The following is a 20,017-nucleotide window of genomic DNA, read 5'->3' on the forward strand; positions in this document are numbered from 1 at the left end:
CATTTCACACCAAACCACTCTGAAGCTCTCTGATTACATCTAAACACTGAACTATGCAAAAGATTTTCAAAATTGGGTGGAGTTCCCCTGTAAAAGATAACGAGCATTTCTGTCTGTTCATCATGTTAACACACTGCAAAGCGCAGCTGGAGTTTAAGATTGTTGCTTTGCGAGGACTGAAAAAGTGAACATAATCACAAAGACTGTGTTCAGACTGACGGCCCAAATCTGATTTCTGTCATATCCAGATAGATTTTTAATAGTCTGAACATCAAAAAAAACAATCTGATTTTTGCCAATCAGATCTAAACCACATTTGTAAGTGGTTTGAAATGCAACTCCAGTCTGATGTTTACAGATGTGTCTCAGTCTGGACGCTCTGGACATTTAGCTCAGATTTTCAAGTGTTTTTCGTCACTCGCAACAAGACAAACAGCGACAGTGTCGAATCCAGAGTGATGAAGTGCTGGAATTCCAGAAGATTCATGATGGTGATGAGTTCTGAAGAGATGCTCCTCCATCTCTCCTGCAGCCGCGTTGGAAATCCGCATCACCAGTGAAGCTACGTAGTTACTGACTCCTACGTTACTATAGCAACCCGCGCAGACAGACTGGTGATGTCCAGACACACAAATCTGATCTGATCACTCGCTGACAACAGAGCGGACAGTCGACTCAGAAGATCTGATCCGAGAAAGAAACCTGATTCGCCTGCAGTCTGAACACAGCCTGAATGTCTGATTCAGCGGAACTGTTGCCCATTTTTGAAACAACAGACAAGTTTAAAAGACAAAAACACACAACGTTGCTACTTTTCATTTCTTTTACAATTCAGATTTAATTAATTCAGGCAAACTTGGTAGTCATAGCAACAGGAGAGAGCTGTACAGTCTCCATGGAGACCGAGACTGACATCACTGTCCAGCTGAACCTTTACCTCTACGTACACAGAGACCAGAGTGACAACCAAAAACAGAAATTATACTCCGCGACAGGGCGTTACTCTTTTAGTCTGAGGCTGACCTAGAAAGCCTCGCAACTGTATTATTATTATTATTAATAATATTAAAATTAATGTACTCAGGCTGTGGATCCCTCCTGATGTGGATAGTTGGAGGCCGTGTACTGAAATAGAGAAGACAGCGAACTCTAACGATAAGCGACGGCTGGTACGGCTGTTAGTTACAGAGTAATGATGTGGTGTAAAGAAGCCGCTACAGTCAGGAATAAATTAAATATAATACTGAGATTAAGGAGGGGGGGGGTCACCCTGTGGAGTGCTGCACATTTAAATACACACACACACACACACACACACACACTCCTGTCCTTCAATAATCACAGACTCATCACAGCCACCGTCCTGTCAATCAAACGTGGAAAGATCAAAGCAAACTAACGCTGGGAAATAAAAGGAGCTCCTTCAGTTCACCCTCACAGTTCTGCCTCCGACAGGTAGTCCAGGTGTGACCAGGTGTGTAGTGTAGTGTAGTGTTGGCTAGGGCGGGTAGGGGGTTGATAGTCCAGGTTTGGTCTGCAGGGGGCGCTGCTGCAGTGGTAGAGCATTATAGAATGTGCTGAGGGAGCCTCAGCCCTCCTGCCCAAAATCCTCTGTGAACTTCTTCACCTTCAGTAAGTCTTCGGCGTTCACCGTGGGCCGAGTGGTGGCCAGAGAGCGCAGCATATCCGCCTGAGGAGGAACACACAAGGCACAGACTCAGAGGGGAACCCTCAGAACCTTCTAGATCTTCAGAGAACGTCTAACGATTTCTGGGAACTAATATAAATACACGTCTGTAATGTTCAGTTCATTTTTATTCAATAGAGTAAAATATGTGACGTGAGCAGAAAATCGTCCAATCAGGATTCTTCTCTCTAGGTAGATTCAGCCGAGCTGCTCTCCCATTGGTTAGGACGTCAGGAGCTGGACTGAAGGCCTTACATGTTAGATTAACTACCATCATAACTATGAAGTGAGAGAGTGATGCATTGATGCACAATGGATGGAATCAAGAAACATCGCTCTAGTCCTTCCGCAAGTTCTAGATATGTCACTTAATGAATTTACACCGATCAGCCATAACATTCTGACCACCTCATTGTCCATTTTATCAGCTCCACTTACTATATAGGTGCACTTTGTAGTTCTACAGTTACAGACTGTAGTCCATCTGTTACTCTGATACTTTGTTAGCCCCCTTTTACCCTGTTCTTCTGAGAATAGTCCACCAACCAAAAATATCCAGCCAACAGCGTCCTGTGGGCAGCGTCCTGTGACCACTGATGAAGGACTAGAGGATGACCAACACAAACTGTGCAGCAGCAGATGAGCTATCGTTTCTGACTTTACATCTACAAGGTGGACTGACAAGGTAGGAGTGTCTAATAGAGTGGACAGTGAGTGGACACAATGTTTAAAAACTCCAGCAGCACTGCTGTGTCTGATCCAGCACAACACACACTAACACACCACCACCACGTCAGTGTTACTGCAGTGCTGAGAATGATCCACCACCCAAATAGTACCTGCTCTGTGAGGGTCCATGGGGGTCCTGACCACTGAAGAACAGGGTAAAAGGGGGCTAACAAAGTATCAGAGAAACAGATGGACTACAGTCTGTAACTGTAGAACTACAAAGTGACCCTATATAGTAAGTGGAGCTGATAAAATGGACAATGAGCGCAGAAACAAGGAGGTGGTCAGAATGTTATGCCTGATCGGTGTGATTGTCAGTCTAATCAGTGGGTGATAAATACTTCAGCTGTGGAGGACGTGACTGGACTGGTGCTAAAGTTAGTGGAGTAAATGTGATGTGTGAAGAACGTCCAGCAGAGTAAACACACACACACACACACACACACACACAGAGCGTTCAGTGTAAGAATGGTGTGTGTGTGTGTGAGTGTCTCACCATGCACACTATGGGCTCTAGTAGTTTGTCACCCGGAACATCCATCCAGGTCATCTCTATGGCAGCAGGGTCGCCGGGGGAACAGGGGGTCAGCAGGTCATCCACCATCACTGAGGGGTTACTGCGGGACGGCCCTCGCACCTATCCGTCACCACGGTAACACACACAGGGGTCAGTCACCACAGATACACATACGAGAGAGATGCTGCGCTTACAGTATGATGGTTTCATTAGACGGCGACCGCAGCGCAACATTCTGTCGACTCAGCTAAACTCTGGAATTAACCGAATGTTATTTTCGGCTGACTGTTCATCTACAGCGAAGCCCAACTGATGAAAACTAGAGTATCTAATAATTAATGTTGAAAACCTTAGTGTGCTGATAATGTGGTGCCGTTACCTTCTTGAAGTGCGTAGCTGACTGTACTTTGCGGACGGGCTGCATCAGAGCGTCTCTGACGATGATGCTGATGTCAGCGCCGGAGTAGCCGTCGGTTTTTCGTGCGAGCTGCCGGAGGTCAGCGTCGGTCAGGCTGTGGGGGGTGTTCCCCAGGTGCAGCCGGAACATGGCCGCCCGCGCCGGCTCGTCCGGGAGAGGGATATAGATCCTCTTCTCAAACCTGCAGATCCGAATATGTTCATTTTCTTTAACACTCTTAATAAATTAATTCGGATTGTTGTAAATATATAAGACAGCTATAGAGATGACAGACGAATACAGTACAGATCAGCTCTCACAGCCAGACACAACACAAACAGGAAACCTGGACACTGACCTTCTCCGTATAGCAGCGTCCAGAACCCAGGGGATGTTAGTAGCACCCAGTACGAGGATTTTATCGTTATTATTCCCAACACCTGCCAGCAAGCAAACCCGGAAAACACTTTTAGCTCCGTAAATCGGAAAACATGACACAAACTAAAGCTCTGCTGGACCTGGATTAGTTCTAGATAAGAAGTTTCTGCAATTTAAAAGTGATTCATGATGAAATCTGTAATTTTAATCCGGTATGAATCTGCAGTGTGTGTAGTTTTACAGTCTGACAGTAATAATTGTGGAGCGATTTTAATCCAGTATGAATCTGCAGTGTGTAGTTTTACAGTCTGACGGTAATAATTGTGGAAGAATTTTAATCCAGTAGGAAATAACTAAACCTTGTAATAGACACGGCTGTGTGGAGTGTTGTTATTGTTATTGAGTGTGTTTAGTGTCGTAACACTGATGTGAACATTCTAGCTTTGACCTTTCAATCCAGGTTATTTGGGGAAATTATACAGGGACTTAGTCCCGAACCAGTTAGCCAATCAAATCCGGCTAATTCCACTGCACACACTAATCCAGCTCTAATAGAGCTTTAGACATCCCTCTCTCTATTCCCAAATAGCTCAACCCTCCACCCGTCTCCCGCTCTCCCACCTTGCATCTGCACCAGAAACTCTGTTTTGATCCTGCGGGCCGCCTCACTCTCATTCTCACTCCGCGAGCCGCACAGAGAGTCCACTTCATCGATGAAGATGATGGAGGGCTTACGGAGACGAGCAAGTTCAAAAAGGTTCCTCACCAACCTGAGAGAGAGAGAAATGGGTCGATACGGCAGACAGACTGTAATACACTACAGGAAGTGTAGGGGGCGATATGGCTTCTACTGTTTCATTTAAAAAGCTCTTTAATGTTCATTCAGCTCTTTCAGAGAGCAGCAGAGGAAACTGAAGGTGGTTCTCACTTCTCACTCTCTCCGAGCCACTTGGACATGAGGTCTGAGGAGGAGACGGAGAAGAAGGTGGAGTTGTTAGCCTCGGTGGCGACGGCTTTGGCCAGGTACGACTTTCCCGTCCCAGGAGGACCAAACAGCAGAATTCCTCTCCATGGAGTTCGCTTACCTGAAACAAACCACACGCTATGTTAGCCTCATAGCTACATTAGCCTCTTAGCTCCAGAGCTAAAACTACAGAAGCAAACTTCAGTCACCAAACTCGTCTGAGCTGGTCGACTACGCTTGGAGTAAAAAGGTAGAAACTGACTTTAGACCAAACTGTCTCTTTAACTCTCAACTACTGAAGTATGAAACGCTGCCTACAGGGGGCAGTGCAGTTGTGTAGTGGCCTTACTCAGCAGCCAGCAGAGCTCTCGCTCACAGACACAGACGCATACCTGTGAAGAGGTGAGGGAATTTGATGGGCAGAATCACAGCTTCCTTCAGCGCCTCTTTAGCGCCCTCTAGCCCGGCTACATCATTCCAGCTGACGTTGGGCTTCTCCATAACAATAGCACCTGCAGAACACACACAAACACACAAGGTGGCGTTAGACGGGTTCTTTGGGTCCCGTCCACACGTATCGGATATTTCTGACAGCGTAGTTTTCTCTGTGTTTTGATCTCCTGTCCACACAAACGCAGCGTTTCAGGTGACTGATGACGGAAAATGGAGGTTTTTGAAAACACATTTTGAAAATGCTGACATCACCGTTAACTCAAACTCGCCTCCTGCTGTTCACGTTTACTGAGCTGCTCTTAAAGGCAGCTACAATATCAGAGTATTTGCTTTGGCATGATTCCCCGTCGACATTCTCCTGGGATTTGTTGACTTTGTACCCAAGTGTTACTTTAAGCAGTGACTGACCTTCGACATATAAACGGACTTAAATGAATCCCTTTATTTGCAACAGTCTCTGTTTTCTGTTTAGACACTGTGTTAGTAACTCACCAAAAAAATGGTAAAAATGGCCGGTTTTTGGGCCGAAAGAGAAAAACACACAATTTATTTTGACCAAAAGTAAAGACTGAACAGGACTAACACAGATCTCACACAAATCATTCAAAAGTTACTGCGAATGAGAAACAGGGATTAAAACACTGTTTTCAGTGCTGCTCAGCGCAGTAATCTCGCGTGGAACCATGTCACGGTTTCTATGAGGAACATCAGACAGATTTATAACCTCTGTTTATGTGGAGTATCAAGACACCTGAGAACTTCACAGCAGGTCTGATAGCACCTGAAAACACAACTCAACATGCAGAACAGCAGAAGCAGGAGGTAAAGTCATTAACATTCTACTGTTTTATCATAACCAACTTATTTCGTGTCCTATTTCATCATTTTATTTTTGTTTTTATTGATTGTTGTTTCTCTTTTATCATCTTAACTACCCATTTTTATTGTTGTCTTATTAAACTGGGCAGACATTATTCTCCAAATCCATTTTAATATTGTTTGTTTTATCACACATTTTGTTCGTTTCTGGCCGGTTCCAGTTTGTCCAGTTATTCTGAAAAGCTCGCTTAGGATCAACGACAGGCTGTGAATTTGATGTAGTCCTTTATTATATCCTGACAAAATACACCACAATATGCTTTTCTGAGGATATGGTAGATATCAGTACTTAAAGGACACTGAACTGCATTCAGTGTTATTACAAAGTTATTTACATACCGGTATAACGGTAATGACAAAACCGACACCTTAAAAAGAATTTCAACCGGATGAACTTGGATATCGCCACCACTACGGTGCTGTCAGAACTGCTGTACGACGTTTAAAATCTGCTTTTTCGCTCCAACTTGAGTCTTTAGTTTAAAAGCAGTTTAATCTGCACTGCTGGAACTCACTCACCCATCAGATGCTCCTGCAGCTTCTTCTTCTCCGGGTTCTCCCCCTCGCTGTCGCTGTCGCTCCTGACACAAACACACACACAGGGATTATTACACACCATCTCAAACGCTTCTCCGATCACCATCACGCAGAACAGCAGAGCGACAGATGGAGCAGAAACAGAGAGACGGGTCAGCAGTACTTGTCATTGCTCTGCGCCTCCTTCACGGGTTTCTTGCCCTGCTTCTCTTTGTTCTTCAGGTACTCCTTCAGCTTCTCCGCCCGGTCCAGGTACTGCATACATTTCCCCCGGATGCTCTCTTTAGCCTTGTCACTGTGAGCCTCGTCTGCAGAGGAGAACAAACACATTCATCGTCATTCAGCTGATTATTCTGATTTCAGACAGAAGCAGAGATTAGTCTCACACTTCTAAAGAGACAGTGTTCTGTATTACCTCTGTACTTTATTTCACTCCCTGATGTCCAGTTATAACGTAAACATCATAATTAAGTTCTACATGATCATTTTTCCATCCTCTCTTATGCTGAGCGTCACTGCACGACTTTTAAAATCCTAACAGGTTTCTAAAACTGAGAGCATCACAAACATAACGTCAGCTTATCACGGAGTTTCTTATCTTTGTCGCGAGGCGCTCAGACTAGACAACAAGACAGAGACAGAGAATAACACAGGACGAGTTTGGGCTACGAGTAAGAACTCAAACTCCCAGAATTCCTCAGATCACACGACACACTCAGAGCTGAACTCACTGGACCTGTTTGGGCTATTATGTGCGGCGAAAGCTCAAACTGGGGATGAATCTGTGGAGAGAAGCGCTGATTCAGTGAAAGCCGGAGAAACATTTCACTACAGACTGGCAGCTGAGCTGAAACTGTAAAGACAGTGACCTGATCTGGATCAACATGATAAATGTGATAAATGTGATATCGGCTCTTATCTGCCTGTTCATACTCAGCTCCTCTGTCTCCGCTGATCATGTGTCTCTTCTCCTTTCTCTCCGCTCTTCCAGCTCTCTGATTGGCTGTTTGAATCCCTCACTGAGTTCATCTCTGACCGTCTCTCGCTGCAGGACTCGTGAACGTTCTGAGCCGTAAACATTAAACATGTCTGACAGTATCTGAGGGTCTCTGATCACTCCAGGGGCTAAAGATTCACTCTTCTCTCACACTACAGATCATCCGCACCGTCAGCCGCTTTCGACTGAGCTCCCGACCTGGAGGATCACTTCAGACCATGAAAGTTTGTTGTAAGGGGCAGATTGGGGTTAAAATCAGACAGAAAATCGTGTAGTGTGGGCGCGGCCTTAGAGTTAAACAGGCTGTTTCTGTTACTGCGCCTTTAACACTGACATATGTAAATAAGCTCTGTTCTGATTGGCTGTTCCTCATTCAAAAAGCAGTCTGGGCTGAAACAGTGCTTATAACATCGATAGGCAGGGCTAAAATGTTACAGGCTAAACAGGCACATTATATCTATATATCACTGTTGGAAAAAACCTCGTATCTCCAAAATGGAAACTTTACAGGAGAAGGAAAAAACATACTGGATTTTTTTTCCAGGTCATTTTTGGTCGTTTCTTTTAGCCCATTCATCATGAAATTCACACACAATGTAAAGGACAACAGGTATTTTCACATTATGTCAAAAACTGAAAAACAACGTAAATGGAGATACAAGGTTTTGTTCCAACAGCAGCGAGATTGTATATTATGTGTTTTATATATATATATATATACACAGAGAGAGAGGGAGCTTTTCATAGTAGTTTCGGCTCAGTAATAGAACTATGAATACTTTAAAGTCATCTAAGACAATGACAAAGAAAAAAAATGTTAACGTATTTAGCAAAATCCTAAAAGAAAACTGCAGCATTTTTCATTAATTTTATCTGCTAAATCTGATTAATAATTTTCCAAACAGAAGATTTATTGACTCAAAACACAATTTTTTCATGCACATATCTGCCGACGCCGATACATAAACATTTATTAATGTAGAAACTGGGACTGAATCCATTACAAGGAAATATAACATATTTCTGTACAGTTAAACAGGAATATTGATTTGTAATTTCAGCTAAATGTTGGAATGTGATGATAAGCGCATTGCGGCGGTCGTGTGATGCCTGCTGCCGGGTCGAGCTCACAGGCCTCCTAACTCAGGGCGTGATCACACCTGAGTTAGGACCAAGTCCAGACCAAGGTTCACGTTTTTATTACACTCTGTACTTTTGATCCGATTACTTTTGGTTTCTCACTGCAGTTTAGTGAGCGCACTAAATAACCCCTGGCTAAATCCACCTGGTTTAGCATCACAGAGAAATAAAACATTTTTTTCTCTACGTTACACAGAAATATCGATTTGTAATATCGGCTAAATCTCAGGATGTGATGATAACCACATTACGGTGGTCGTGTGATGCCTACCACGGGGCTGAGCTCATTACCATCATCACCTGCGTGGGCTGAGTCCTGTACTGGACACTAACTGGTTTGTAGAGGAGCGCCTGGCGACGGCGTGTGGTCAGTTCACAGTGAATGATCAGACTCATCATGTTCCCTCTGAACTACCTTTAAAAGCTGCTGCAGTTCCTTTATCCTCAGGCGGTTCATATCCTCTCTCGTCCTCTCAGAGAATAAGGGAGGAGTTTTGGCAGTTTTTCAATCTAGCAAATCTATACCTGCACAGATAGACTGACATCTCCTACCTCTATACATATCTTGTATAATCTGGAATGTATATATCTATATTCTATCTGCTGTGTACCTGCTTCTCATTATCTACCTCAGACTCAGACATACTGCACATATGGAAAAGTGTACAACTGTACATATAGCTTTTAACTTATATTACTGTACAAAAACTGTGCATTGGAAATGGAGCGATATATATATATATATATATATATATATACAGTTTTTGTACAGTAATATAAGCATATATATATTTTGCTGTTTTTCAGTTGACGTAATGTGAAAATGCCTGTTGTTCTTTACACTGTGTGTAAATTTCATGATGAATGGATGAAAAGAAATGATCCAAAATTACTACAAAAAAAAAATCAGGTTCCACTGACTTACATTAAAAGTAATGATTTTTCCTTCTCTTGTAAAGTTACTATTTTGGAGGTACGAGGTTTTGTTCCGACAGCAGTGATATATATATATATATATATATACACACACATACTTTTTATTTATTTTGTATGTAAGCTCTACGAGGGGCTACACACCTTAGATTTTCACTCACCTTCACACCTGTGTAAATGTGCTGTGACATTAAACGTGATTTGATTTTTAAATTGACGTTTAACTCTTTTGATCATATTACAGTGAAACGTTCACTGTGAGCCCCTGCGGCTCGTTTCACCGTCTCCTCCTTCTTTTCTTTCCTCTCTGTTTAACGGGTGATGATATCCTGATATGCTGCCTTAACTTGCCGTTATTGATACAAAAGTCTGAACCATCCAAAAAAGCCTTTTCACACTGCAGATGAACCGAATCATGGTCCGGTTTGAGACCTCCTCCTCTGGTCGGGCCAAATTTTATTCCTTTGGTCTGGACCGTGGAACCTTTGACCCCAGCTGTTTTGGTTCTGGGGTCCAGACCAAACGAGGCAGGTGTGAATAACACTACAGCCCCAAACATCACAGAACAGGCTCGGCTCTCTGTCACTCACTCGGCTTCTGCTCTCTCAGCCTGTAGTGTTTATCGTCTAAACCGCGTCAGCAGAGCAGCAGTGGGTCAGAATCGGACCTGTAGGGTGGTGTTTGGGCCTGTTTGGGTCTGTAGCTGCTCACTAAGTTACGTTAGCCGCTCAAGCTCCAGATCCAAACACCAAAAACAGGTTTAATTCTGTCTTTCTGTCCCTTCAGCTCCAGCTGCTCGACTTCACTTCCCTCTAAACCTGGGTCGGTGCTTTAATCCAACATGTTCTGTGCATCTCTGCTCAAAACACTCTGACGTTTATATAATATAATAACTACACATAACGTATTACCTATACGGCTCGTGTCCACATTTGGCTTAGAGTACCATGATATAAAGAGCCTGGCTCTATTATAAGAGCGTTTGAGTAAACAGTTCTGTTTCCCATCACTGGTAAAATCAGTCTATGGTAATTGGCCGTTCACTACAGACACAGGCAGAGAGAGATCAGGCTAAAACCGGTGGAGCCCTGAGGAGAAACTACACAAACAGCGCCTGGATTCTCTGCAGTGATCCGAGTCTCTGTAACTCACACTTTATGGCGTGGAGGAAATACTCCACAGCGTGCTGGTAGAGCCGCAGAGCCTCCTCATAGTTCTTCGCCTTGTCCTCCTCTGTGGCTTTGGTGACGAGATCGATCGCTTTCTGTAGACGAGAAGAGAACAGAGTCCGTTCAGCCTTACAGACGCCGGCTGGGGTTTTATTCTATCGATATTACTATTACTGTTTCAGTATTGTTTTCTACTGTTCTTATTTTTTATTTATTTTTTTTTACTAACATGCTTAACAGTTTTAATGGGTTGTCCTGATTTAGGCCGTTTTAATAATAATTTCTCGGTCATATTTTATATTTTTGCGATACTTTTACTTTGACAAATGTTTATTTACTCTTTTCAATGCTTGATTTTCTGTATAGTGCTCGGCTCCACTGTAAATGAGGGTCCCCTCAATGTACGCCCAGCTTAAATGAAGCCTGACTGGCATTACTATGTAATACGACACAGCACGATATACTATGACACAACACAACAATGTGCTATGATACAACATACCACGATATATGAGCTACGACACACTGTCACAGCACGATATGATACATTACAATACCATAAAATACGACATCTCACGATACAGTGCCATATCGCTGCGATACCATACGTTGTGTCACAATTTAACGCCTTTTTAACGCGGTTTTACGGGGAGAAACGCGAACATCCCCAGAAATTCAGACCGAATCGGCTTCACACTGTCTGGGTTTGATCATAGCACTTTAATGAACAGCGGGCGGCCAAACTCGGAGATTTATGGCCTCAGCTTTAACTGTATTTTACAGCTTTAACTGTATTTTACAGCTTTAACTGTATTTTACAGCTTTAACTGTATTTTACAGCTTCAATGTAAACACGCAGCTCATTTCGGCTTCTCGTTCGAATTTTCCGTTCCACCTTAAACGGGGCGCCGCTGCGTTCTGGCTGCTGTAGGCGGCGGAGTGTAACCGCTGCACCATTTAAGGTGGAACGGGAAATTCGAATATCAGAGCCGCTCCGTCCTCTTTTAAAGCGGGCGGGAGAAGCGGCTGAATTAACGAACCCGCTCTGAGACAAACGGCGCCCATTAAAGAAGAGCAGTTAATGACGGAAACGAGCCGAGCTGTGTTTGTTAGCGTTAGCATCGGCGCTAGCCCCTCACCTGCAGTGTTGACGTTGTCATTTCATCTCACTCTTCCGCCGTTTCGCTCCAGTTTCGGGTTTTTTTTGCTGCTGTCGGTTGTAAAGCCGCCCCGCTGCGACGGAGCGGAGGAGCGGAGCCGAAACGAAGCTGCTTTATTACAGAAACACGATTTTACGGTCGCGGAGCCGCACAGACCAGCAGCGCCCACCATAGAGTCCCACTCAGAGCGCGATCAGAGGGGCTGCCACCCAGTGGACGGGCTGTGACACTACACAACAGCCACAGACCACAACGCGCCACACAGCTGCAGCTAAAACAGCACTTATTACACTGAAAACAACACAAAGCAGTTAAACCGTTATTCATATAGGAGATCCTTAATGGTTCGTCTTTAACATACTGCTCAAAAAGCACTGCAAGAAATAAACGTATGTTATATATGAGTATATTTAGAACTACAGGCCTTTTATTTTACATGTCGTCATTAACACCATTGACGGTCCATCTTAAAATATTACAAAATAAAAGTCGAATTGACGTTACTTGTCTGCCTTGCTTATCTTTGTCCACAAGGACGCAATATATACTAATTTGATACAAAAGCATCAATATTAAGAAAAATATATTAGTTCAGCTGTTAGCTCCCGTCACACCAACATACCCAGCTGTGAAAATGATGAACTGTCACAGTAAGCGACACTGAGGCCCAGTAGACATCAACTCCCAGTAAGAGGAGGCTTAGGCCCAGTCCCGTTTCACCCCTCGCCCCCACCACTGAGCCCTTAGCCCTCTGTTTTGCGTGCTCTCATCTAGGGGTAGGGTGTCCTGACTCTTGTTGAGATAGAGGGGGAGGGTGCAGTGTTGGGGCTACACGACCCTCCAAACAGAGGTTTTTCGGAGACTCCAGAGTTATAAAAAAAAAAACCGGCAAGATGGAGAACAAGAGACCAAAGAAACACACAGATGTGAGAATTTTCTCTGTTAAAGAATTACAATAATAATCACTTTTTTTCATAACAAGCATAAAAAATCGCTAATAGCATGCTAATGTCTCGGTAGCTAGCTAACTTTCCCGTTCCACCTTAAATAGTCCAGCAGTTCTGACGCCTGAAGCGCCAGAATGTAACTGCTGCACCATTTAAGGTGGAACGGGAAAATTCAAACAAGAATCTGGTGAATATCTAACTTCAGCTTCATATCACTGAAGAATTAGGGGTGGGTGATAATAAATAATTGCCCCCCTCTTTGAAGATCATATGATGCCCTAAATGTAACTAAAGCCCAGCAGTGAGGAGCTGAACTTTACCCTCCTCTGCTGTCACTGCAGACTGGCAGGGTCGCCTACAGAGCAGCGCTGGTAGCTGTTAATGAAGTGATGCTCTTTTTATTTGAGGGTCCCATTTCAGAGGGAAGAATCCAACCACTACCCTGTAGCTCAGTTGCAAGGGGTTAGGGTGACACTCGAAAACAAGGGGTAGGGGTGAAAAAAAGAAATAAACTGGGCCAAAGAAGAGGAAGTGACATCATTTAAAGTTCAAACCAAGTTCAACAGCTGGCAGGTTTTGCTTTTATTAAATATGTATATTATTTATTATAAATAATTATAACAACTTATTATAATACTTATAATCCGTCAAGCGTCCCCTTCATTACGCAAAATAGCAAAAACATCGTTTATTACATTTTGTTTTGTAATACTTACATAAAAGTCACAAAGAAGACTGATGTTTCCCTGACGACAGGAATTGTGTCGGTTAGTTTAGTTTAGAAATATTTCATTCTGACAGATTATGACCTCTCAATGCCGTTACAAAAACAAACAAACAAACAAACAAACAAATAAATGTATGCAAATAATGTACATATCTCAGATCCATATATTAATGTACATGTATGTCATTGTATTTGAGGTGTGAATCAGAAGAGAACACAGAAGCCGTTTAGATGTGATACAGTTTTATTCATGTTTATTTACATATTAAAGAGAGTTTTTCTGAACAGAGCTGTATGTTGCATATCTTAAAGAGTGCAGGCGTTGAGGACTAACATACGTCATATAAACAGTTTTGCAGCAGCAGTTTATTATTATTATTTTGCTCTATGTCGTTATTCTCTCTGTTTTTGCTGACCGTGATTGTGTGAACGCAAGCTGCCACGTGTACAAAACTTTGGTGCAAAACCTTTTAGCTAAAAAACTACAAACAGTTCAGCTAATAAACTAAAACAGAGTATATTTAAAAAATAATAATTATAATAATAAAACAGATGATAATGATCGTGCGTGTTGGGGGGTTACATTCACAGTCTGTGTGAGTGTGATGACGCGGGGTGGGGGGTGTGGGGGGGCAGCGAGAGCGCAGAGTTTAGAGAGAAGAACCTGCAGCTCAGTCAGACAGGAGAGAACAAACCAACACGCTCTGCTCTGTTTCTGTCACAGACACCACTGTTTACCTCAAAACCACGACTCGAACAGGAACGACGACAACTTACTTCTCAAAAGACAAAAACTCAATTCAGAGTGAGAACGAATTTCAAGATAAGCCAGTTTTTGAGATAAAAAGCCTTTTCTGGAAAAAATAAGTCAATATTAGAAGTGAAAATTGTGAGAAAACAGATCATTATTTAATTAAATAATGCTGATTAAAAGTCTTTTGACATAAATCATCAAAGTGAAAACACAACCTGCTGTCAGAAACAGGGAGGCGGAGTTTGTTCTCCTGTCCTGTTTTGAGTTTTTCACACCAGAAAAAATTAAATATAGTTTTGTTTCTGGCAGCAGTATCTCAAAATATCTCAGAATAGTGACTTATTTTATCAAATTAATGACTTATTATCTCTAAATAATTACATTTTATCAAAATAATGACTTAATTTCTCAAGCTTTTGATGATACTATATCAAAATAATAATTTTTCAAAAATAATAAACATTTCAAGAAATGAATCATTAGAAGATACCAAATCATTATTTTGACATAATAACTCATTATTATAAGTAAGTTATAATAAGTTATTATTACCTTTATTTTGGTAACACCATTATTGCTCAGTCATAACGGTGATTAAGTCATTACTATGTTTAATAAGTCATTTTTATGACAGAGTAAGTTATTTAGACATGGTAAGTCATCTTGACATTGCAAGTCAGTATTTCAGCAGCAAGTCGATATTTAATCACAGTAACTCAATATTTTAGGAATATCAGTAATTATTTCGACGAGCTGTGGCAGAAACAGAGGAGCCGATGATGTTTTGTCCTCTGTCTGGTCTGAATGGTCCTCCATTGACTTATTGCTGTGATAAAAACCTGTCACTCACACACTCGCAGCTCCACAGCTCCGCCACCAGAGGCCGCTGTTTCTCACTGACACACAACACATACAAAGTCTTTAAAAGCACTTATTGGAACACAAAGCGCTCGTAATGCTCCGCAGCGTGAGAGAGGAACGCGTAAGGCCACCGGAAACAGCACAACACGGGCAGTGCTCGGACATCAGAGTCACCGTCACAGGGGTCAGACTCGGCGTCGGGGGTGTGGGTGCTAATCTACTAATATGAGCGAGGTTAGCAGCAGGTGTGCGAGAACGTACACGTGTTTCTTTAACTTCATGGAACGTATAGAGAGCGGAATGAAAGCTCTGTGTGGTTGAATCAGGCTGAGCTCTCCAGGCCACAGGGGGCAGCGTGGCCTGTGTGAACATGCGCTCACTGATGCTAATCTATAGAACGGGGTGCTCAATCCTGATCCTGGAGATCCACCAACCTCAAGAGCTCAGATCCAGCACACCTGGCACTGACATTCAGGTGTTCCTGAAGACCTTCATTACCTGGATCAGGTGTGCTAGATTAGGGGGCGGAGCTAAACTCTGCAGGGTGGAAGATCCCCAGGGCCAGGATTGGGAACCCCTGCAGCAGGACACAATCTGCCCCACTGAATGGGCGCTGGCAAAGACCTACACTCTTAAAAAAGAGGTTCTTCAAGGGTTCTTCAGTAAAGGGAATGGTTCTTTTTAGAAACGTGCGTTCTATATAGAGCGATTTCATGCTTAATGGTTCTTTGCGGGATGAAATGGTTCTTCAGATTGATGGAGGTGTTGTATATGGTTCTAAATAACACCAAAAAGGGTTCTTCTATTGTTACAATGTCAAGATTGTAACATTAGCAGAACTGTTTTTGGTGCTCTATAGAACCACTTTCAAAAAGGTTGTATCTAGAACCTTATATGTTTGAATGCATAAGATTTGAGGTTCTTTGCAAGGTAAACTGGTTCTTCAGATTGATTGAGATTGTGTTGTATATGGTTCTGTATAGAACCTTTTTGAAAATGGTTCTATGTAGAACCAAAAAGGGTTCTTCTACTTTTACAATGACAAGCTTGTAACATTAACGTTCAAATTAACTCTTTTTGGTGCTATATAGAACCATACATAGAACCTTTCGTGCTTATATGGTTCTTTGCATGGTGAAATGGTTCTCCAGATTGATGGAGAATGTGATATAGATGGTTCTATATAGCACCAAAAAGGGTTCTGCCACTGTTACAAAGTGAAGCTTGTACAATGAAGAACACTCATAGATGCCATATGGAACCATTTCTAAAAAGGTTCTATACAGAACCATATACACCACATTCTCCATCAATGTGAAGAAAGCGTGCTCATGGTTCTACAAAGAACTCATGGTTCTAAATAGAACCATTACCTTCACTAAAGAACCCTGGAAGAACCATCTCTTTTTAAAGAATGTTCTTAAAGTGACAGATCAGCAAAAAATCAGATATTTCTGGGCTGAATCCCAAACAGCTCCCTACTCCTCACTCAGTGCACTTAAACGCCACACCTACGTGACTTATTTAGTGCACTTCGTAGGGAGGAAGGGCGCTGTCTGAGATTCAGCCACTTACCCTAAATGTAGTCAGAACATGTCTGAGGTTTGCTTCTGTAGTTTTAGCGCTGGAGCTACAAGGCTAATGTAGCTAACAGGTAATGGAAGCTTATAGCCCACCAATTAGCATGATGTTAACTGGAGGCCTAAATCAGCACACACTTGGCTCAAACATGTTAGCAACGTTGACTTCCTATTCAGCAGCTTCAGAATTCTCCATTCCACCTTAAACGGTGCAGCAGTACACTGTGTAGGGAGTAAAGGAGCTGACTTCTTGGAATTCTCTGTCCCACCTTAAAAAAACCCTGCTGCACCATTTAAGGTGGAGTGGAGAATTCCAATGAGACAGCGCCTTTACTCCCTACACAGAGTACTGCTGCACCATTTAAGGTGGAGTGGAGAATTCCAATGAGACAGCGCCTTTACTCCCTACACAGTGCACTGCTGCACCGTTTAAGGTGGAGTGGAGAATTCCAATGAGACAGCGCCTTTACTCCCTACACAGTGCACTGCTGCACCGTTTAAGGTGGAGTGGAGAATTCCAATGAGACAGCGCCTTTACTCCCTACACAGTGCACTGCTGCACCGTTTAAGGTGGAGTGGAGAATTCCAATGAGACAGCGCCTTTACTCCCTACACAGTGCACTGCTGCACCGTTTAAGGTGGAGTGGAGAATTCCAATAAGACAGCTCTTTTACTCCCCACATAATGCACTGCTGCACGATTTAAGGTGGAGTGGAGAATTCCAGTAAGACAGCGCCCTTACTCCCTACATAGTGCACTGCTGCACCATTTAAGGTGGAGTGGAGAATTCCAAATAACAAGCTGCCCAACAGGAAGCCAACTTCAAAGATGTTTGAGAAAGTGCATTAAGGCTCCAGATTATAACTGCTGCACCATTTAAGGTGGAACAGCACATTCAGGCTAAAAACTGAATTTTACTTGCTTTTCTTCCTTTAAATTTTTAAAATATCATCTGTTTCTGCTGCAGCCGCACTCCGCGCTGATGTCGAAGGCCTGTGACAGAGAACAGAGGCTACTTCAACGGCGCTGTTGAAAAAGAAACACCCCAACAAACATTCAGCCCTGTTTAGAACCCAACACAGCTTTCAGCCCTGCACGCAGAGGAATGTCAGAAAAACAAACACTGAACATCTGGAATGTTATCAAACGGACCACTTTGTGATTTTTTTCCCACACGTAAACACATAAACACAAAAGGGGCTGAAGGAGATTAACATGTCAAAGCCAGCGAGAGAATACGGAGCTTTAGCGTCCGCGCAGAACCGCGCAGAACCGCGCAGATCCGCACAGTAACAGTCCGAGTCATGCAGGACAAACAGACACACAGACAGGAATGGTGAAAAGAGACACATACATACAGGAATATGAAATGAGGGTAATACTACAGTTCTGCATATTCAGCAAAGCTTTCCTATGATTTCAAATAAAAACAAAAAGAGAGAAAAATGATTAAAAAGCTTTTTTTCGACTCGATATGTAAAGGCACATGTGGTCCTCCTGAAACAGTAACCTGGAGAGTGTGTGTGTGTGTGTGTCTGTGTGTGTGTGTGTGTGTGTGTGTGTGTGTGTGTGCACACCGTACATGCTTTAGGAATCACGCTTGTGAAAAATTTTGTGAACCCTTTAGAATTACAATTTCTGCATAAATTTGCATAATAAACAGCAGTGCTGCTTTAAAACACACAGAAAGACAAAACAAAAAGACAGATGACTGTGAGAAATGTCTGGGTGTGGCCTATTATTCTAATGAGCATGGTTGATTGACGTCTCTGTGTCCAACATGACCAGCCACTACGCAGCTTTCTTGCTTTAAAGGTTCTGTATGCGACAATTTAAACATTAATATAGCAGCACAGTTATGTTCTGTTGTCTGTTGTTTGTCTTCATAGCCGGTTTGGTCGTTTAGCCCCGCCCTGTGAAAACGTCAGCCCTCCCCACGTTTTGTTTTGCCTCCCCAAGAGACAAAGACAGTGATCGCCCACACAGCACTGTGCATGCGAGATGGTGGAGCTTACAAACGATGGTTCTTCAAGGGTTCTTTGGTAAAGAAACTGGTTCTATATAGAACCATGAACACTTAAAGAACACTGCATGATTAAAGGGTTCTCTGCATCATTAAATGGTTCTTCGGATTGATGGAGGATGTGCTGTAGATGCTTCTATATCGAACCTTTTTGAAAATGGTCCTATAGAGCACCAAAAAGGGTTCTGCTATCATTACAATGTCAAGCTTGTAACAGTTGAAGAACCCTTTTTGGTGCTGTATAGAACCATAAACAAGACTAGAAGAGTGAGCCTGGTTTTGTTAAAGCAGGGGGGTGGGGCAAGGCACATCAGCCCTGTGATTGGTCAGGATGATCTTATGTAATGCCGGGATATTTTTGTCCTTATGTGCCATAAATCCGTGCTGCGTCTCAGTCGGGAGACTCGCAACACCACAAGTTTGGTGCCGACCGATCATCGTTCGTGTCCTTGTGTGAGTTCACAGGTCGTCGGGCAGGCGGGTCAGTAAACTGTCAATCAGCAGCGCTGTGTGTGATGCTGATGGTTTTTGGACTCTCTCAGGGTTCTCCCTCGAGGGGTTCTGCTGCCGCAGCTCAGAGAACCTTTCCTCTGTTTCATTATTCCACTTTAAATCTGCAGCAGCAGCGCTGCTCTCTCTCCGCCGTGTTTACAGAGAGCGCTCCGACAGCCTGTTGGTCAACGTAAAGGAGCGCGCCGCAGGAGACGCCGGACTGGAAAACAAGAAATTCTGACATGCTAGATTTTTGGTTGGGGTGTCCCGGACACCATTAATGTACTTCGATTATGATCAGATCAGATGATTCAAAAGGGTTCACAAACTTTCTCACAACTTTAAGAGCACAAGCTTACACTGCAACACACTCACACACACACACACTCACACACACACACTCACACACACACACACACACACACACACAGTTATAAAACGTGTATGTAAATGGAACAGAAGCAAATCCATTAAAATATTCCGATAAAATATTCCATTAAATGGAAGGCTGAGCTATAAGAGTGTAAAAGAGGAATATTTTATGAAAACTCGCCCTTCTTGTCTCTCTCTCTCTCTCTTTCTCCCCCCCTCCCTGTCTCTCTCCCTCTGTCTACTCCTGTCTCTCTCTCTCTCACGTCAGCAGGCCCATCCGGGTGAGTTTGGCCGACAGGAATGAGTGAAGAACAAACACCA

General features: G+C 43.1%; 2 protein-coding genes across 2 annotated transcripts in view; both read right to left on the reverse strand.

Annotated features, from left to right (window-relative positions):
- Positions 1-812: 812 nt before the first annotated feature.
- vps4a (vacuolar protein sorting 4 homolog A) lies at positions 813-12,134 on the reverse strand. The gene is made up of 11 exons (XM_036567992.1): positions 11,920-12,134; positions 10,764-10,875; positions 6,705-6,849; positions 6,524-6,585; positions 5,065-5,184; positions 4,637-4,793; positions 4,330-4,478; positions 3,689-3,770; positions 3,313-3,532; positions 2,913-3,053; positions 813-1,690 (listed from the first exon to the last, which is right to left on the reverse strand). Exons 1-11 carry the CDS (start codon positions 11,938-11,940, stop codon positions 1,589-1,591), a joined length of 1,311 nt encoding a protein of 436 aa, XP_036423885.1. The 5' UTR covers positions 11,941-12,134; the 3' UTR covers positions 813-1,588.
- Positions 12,135-13,844: 1,710 nt separating this feature from the next.
- sntb2 (syntrophin, beta 2) overlaps positions 13,845-20,017 on the reverse strand; it is a 40,103-nt gene continuing 33,930 nt past the window's right edge. The window contains exon 7 of the mRNA XM_036567995.1: positions 13,845-20,017. This exon is cut by the window's right edge and continues 31 nt beyond it. Within this exon, the coding sequence (XP_036423888.1) occupies positions 19,956-20,017 (62 nt within the window). The 3' untranslated portion in view covers positions 13,845-19,955.

Source organism: Colossoma macropomum, unplaced genomic scaffold, assembly GCF_904425465.1.
Source record: "Colossoma macropomum unplaced genomic scaffold, Colossoma_macropomum, whole genome shotgun sequence".
NCBI classification, from domain to species: Eukaryota; Metazoa; Chordata; class Actinopteri; order Characiformes; family Serrasalmidae; genus Colossoma; species Colossoma macropomum.

Excerpts from the sequence above, each read along its gene's own strand:
- vps4a (XM_036567992.1), bottom strand. The coding sequence starts at position 11,940 with ATGACAACGTCAACACTGCAG. Across the intron at positions 6,586-6,704 it reads GAGGCGCAGAGCAATGACAA|GAGCGACAGCGACAGCGAGG; the intron begins GTACTGCTGACC and ends TGTTTGTGTCAG. Across the intron at positions 1,691-2,912 it reads TAGAGCCCATAGTGTGCATG|GCGGATATGCTGCGCTCTCT; the intron begins GTGAGACACTCA and ends GTTCCTCCTCAG.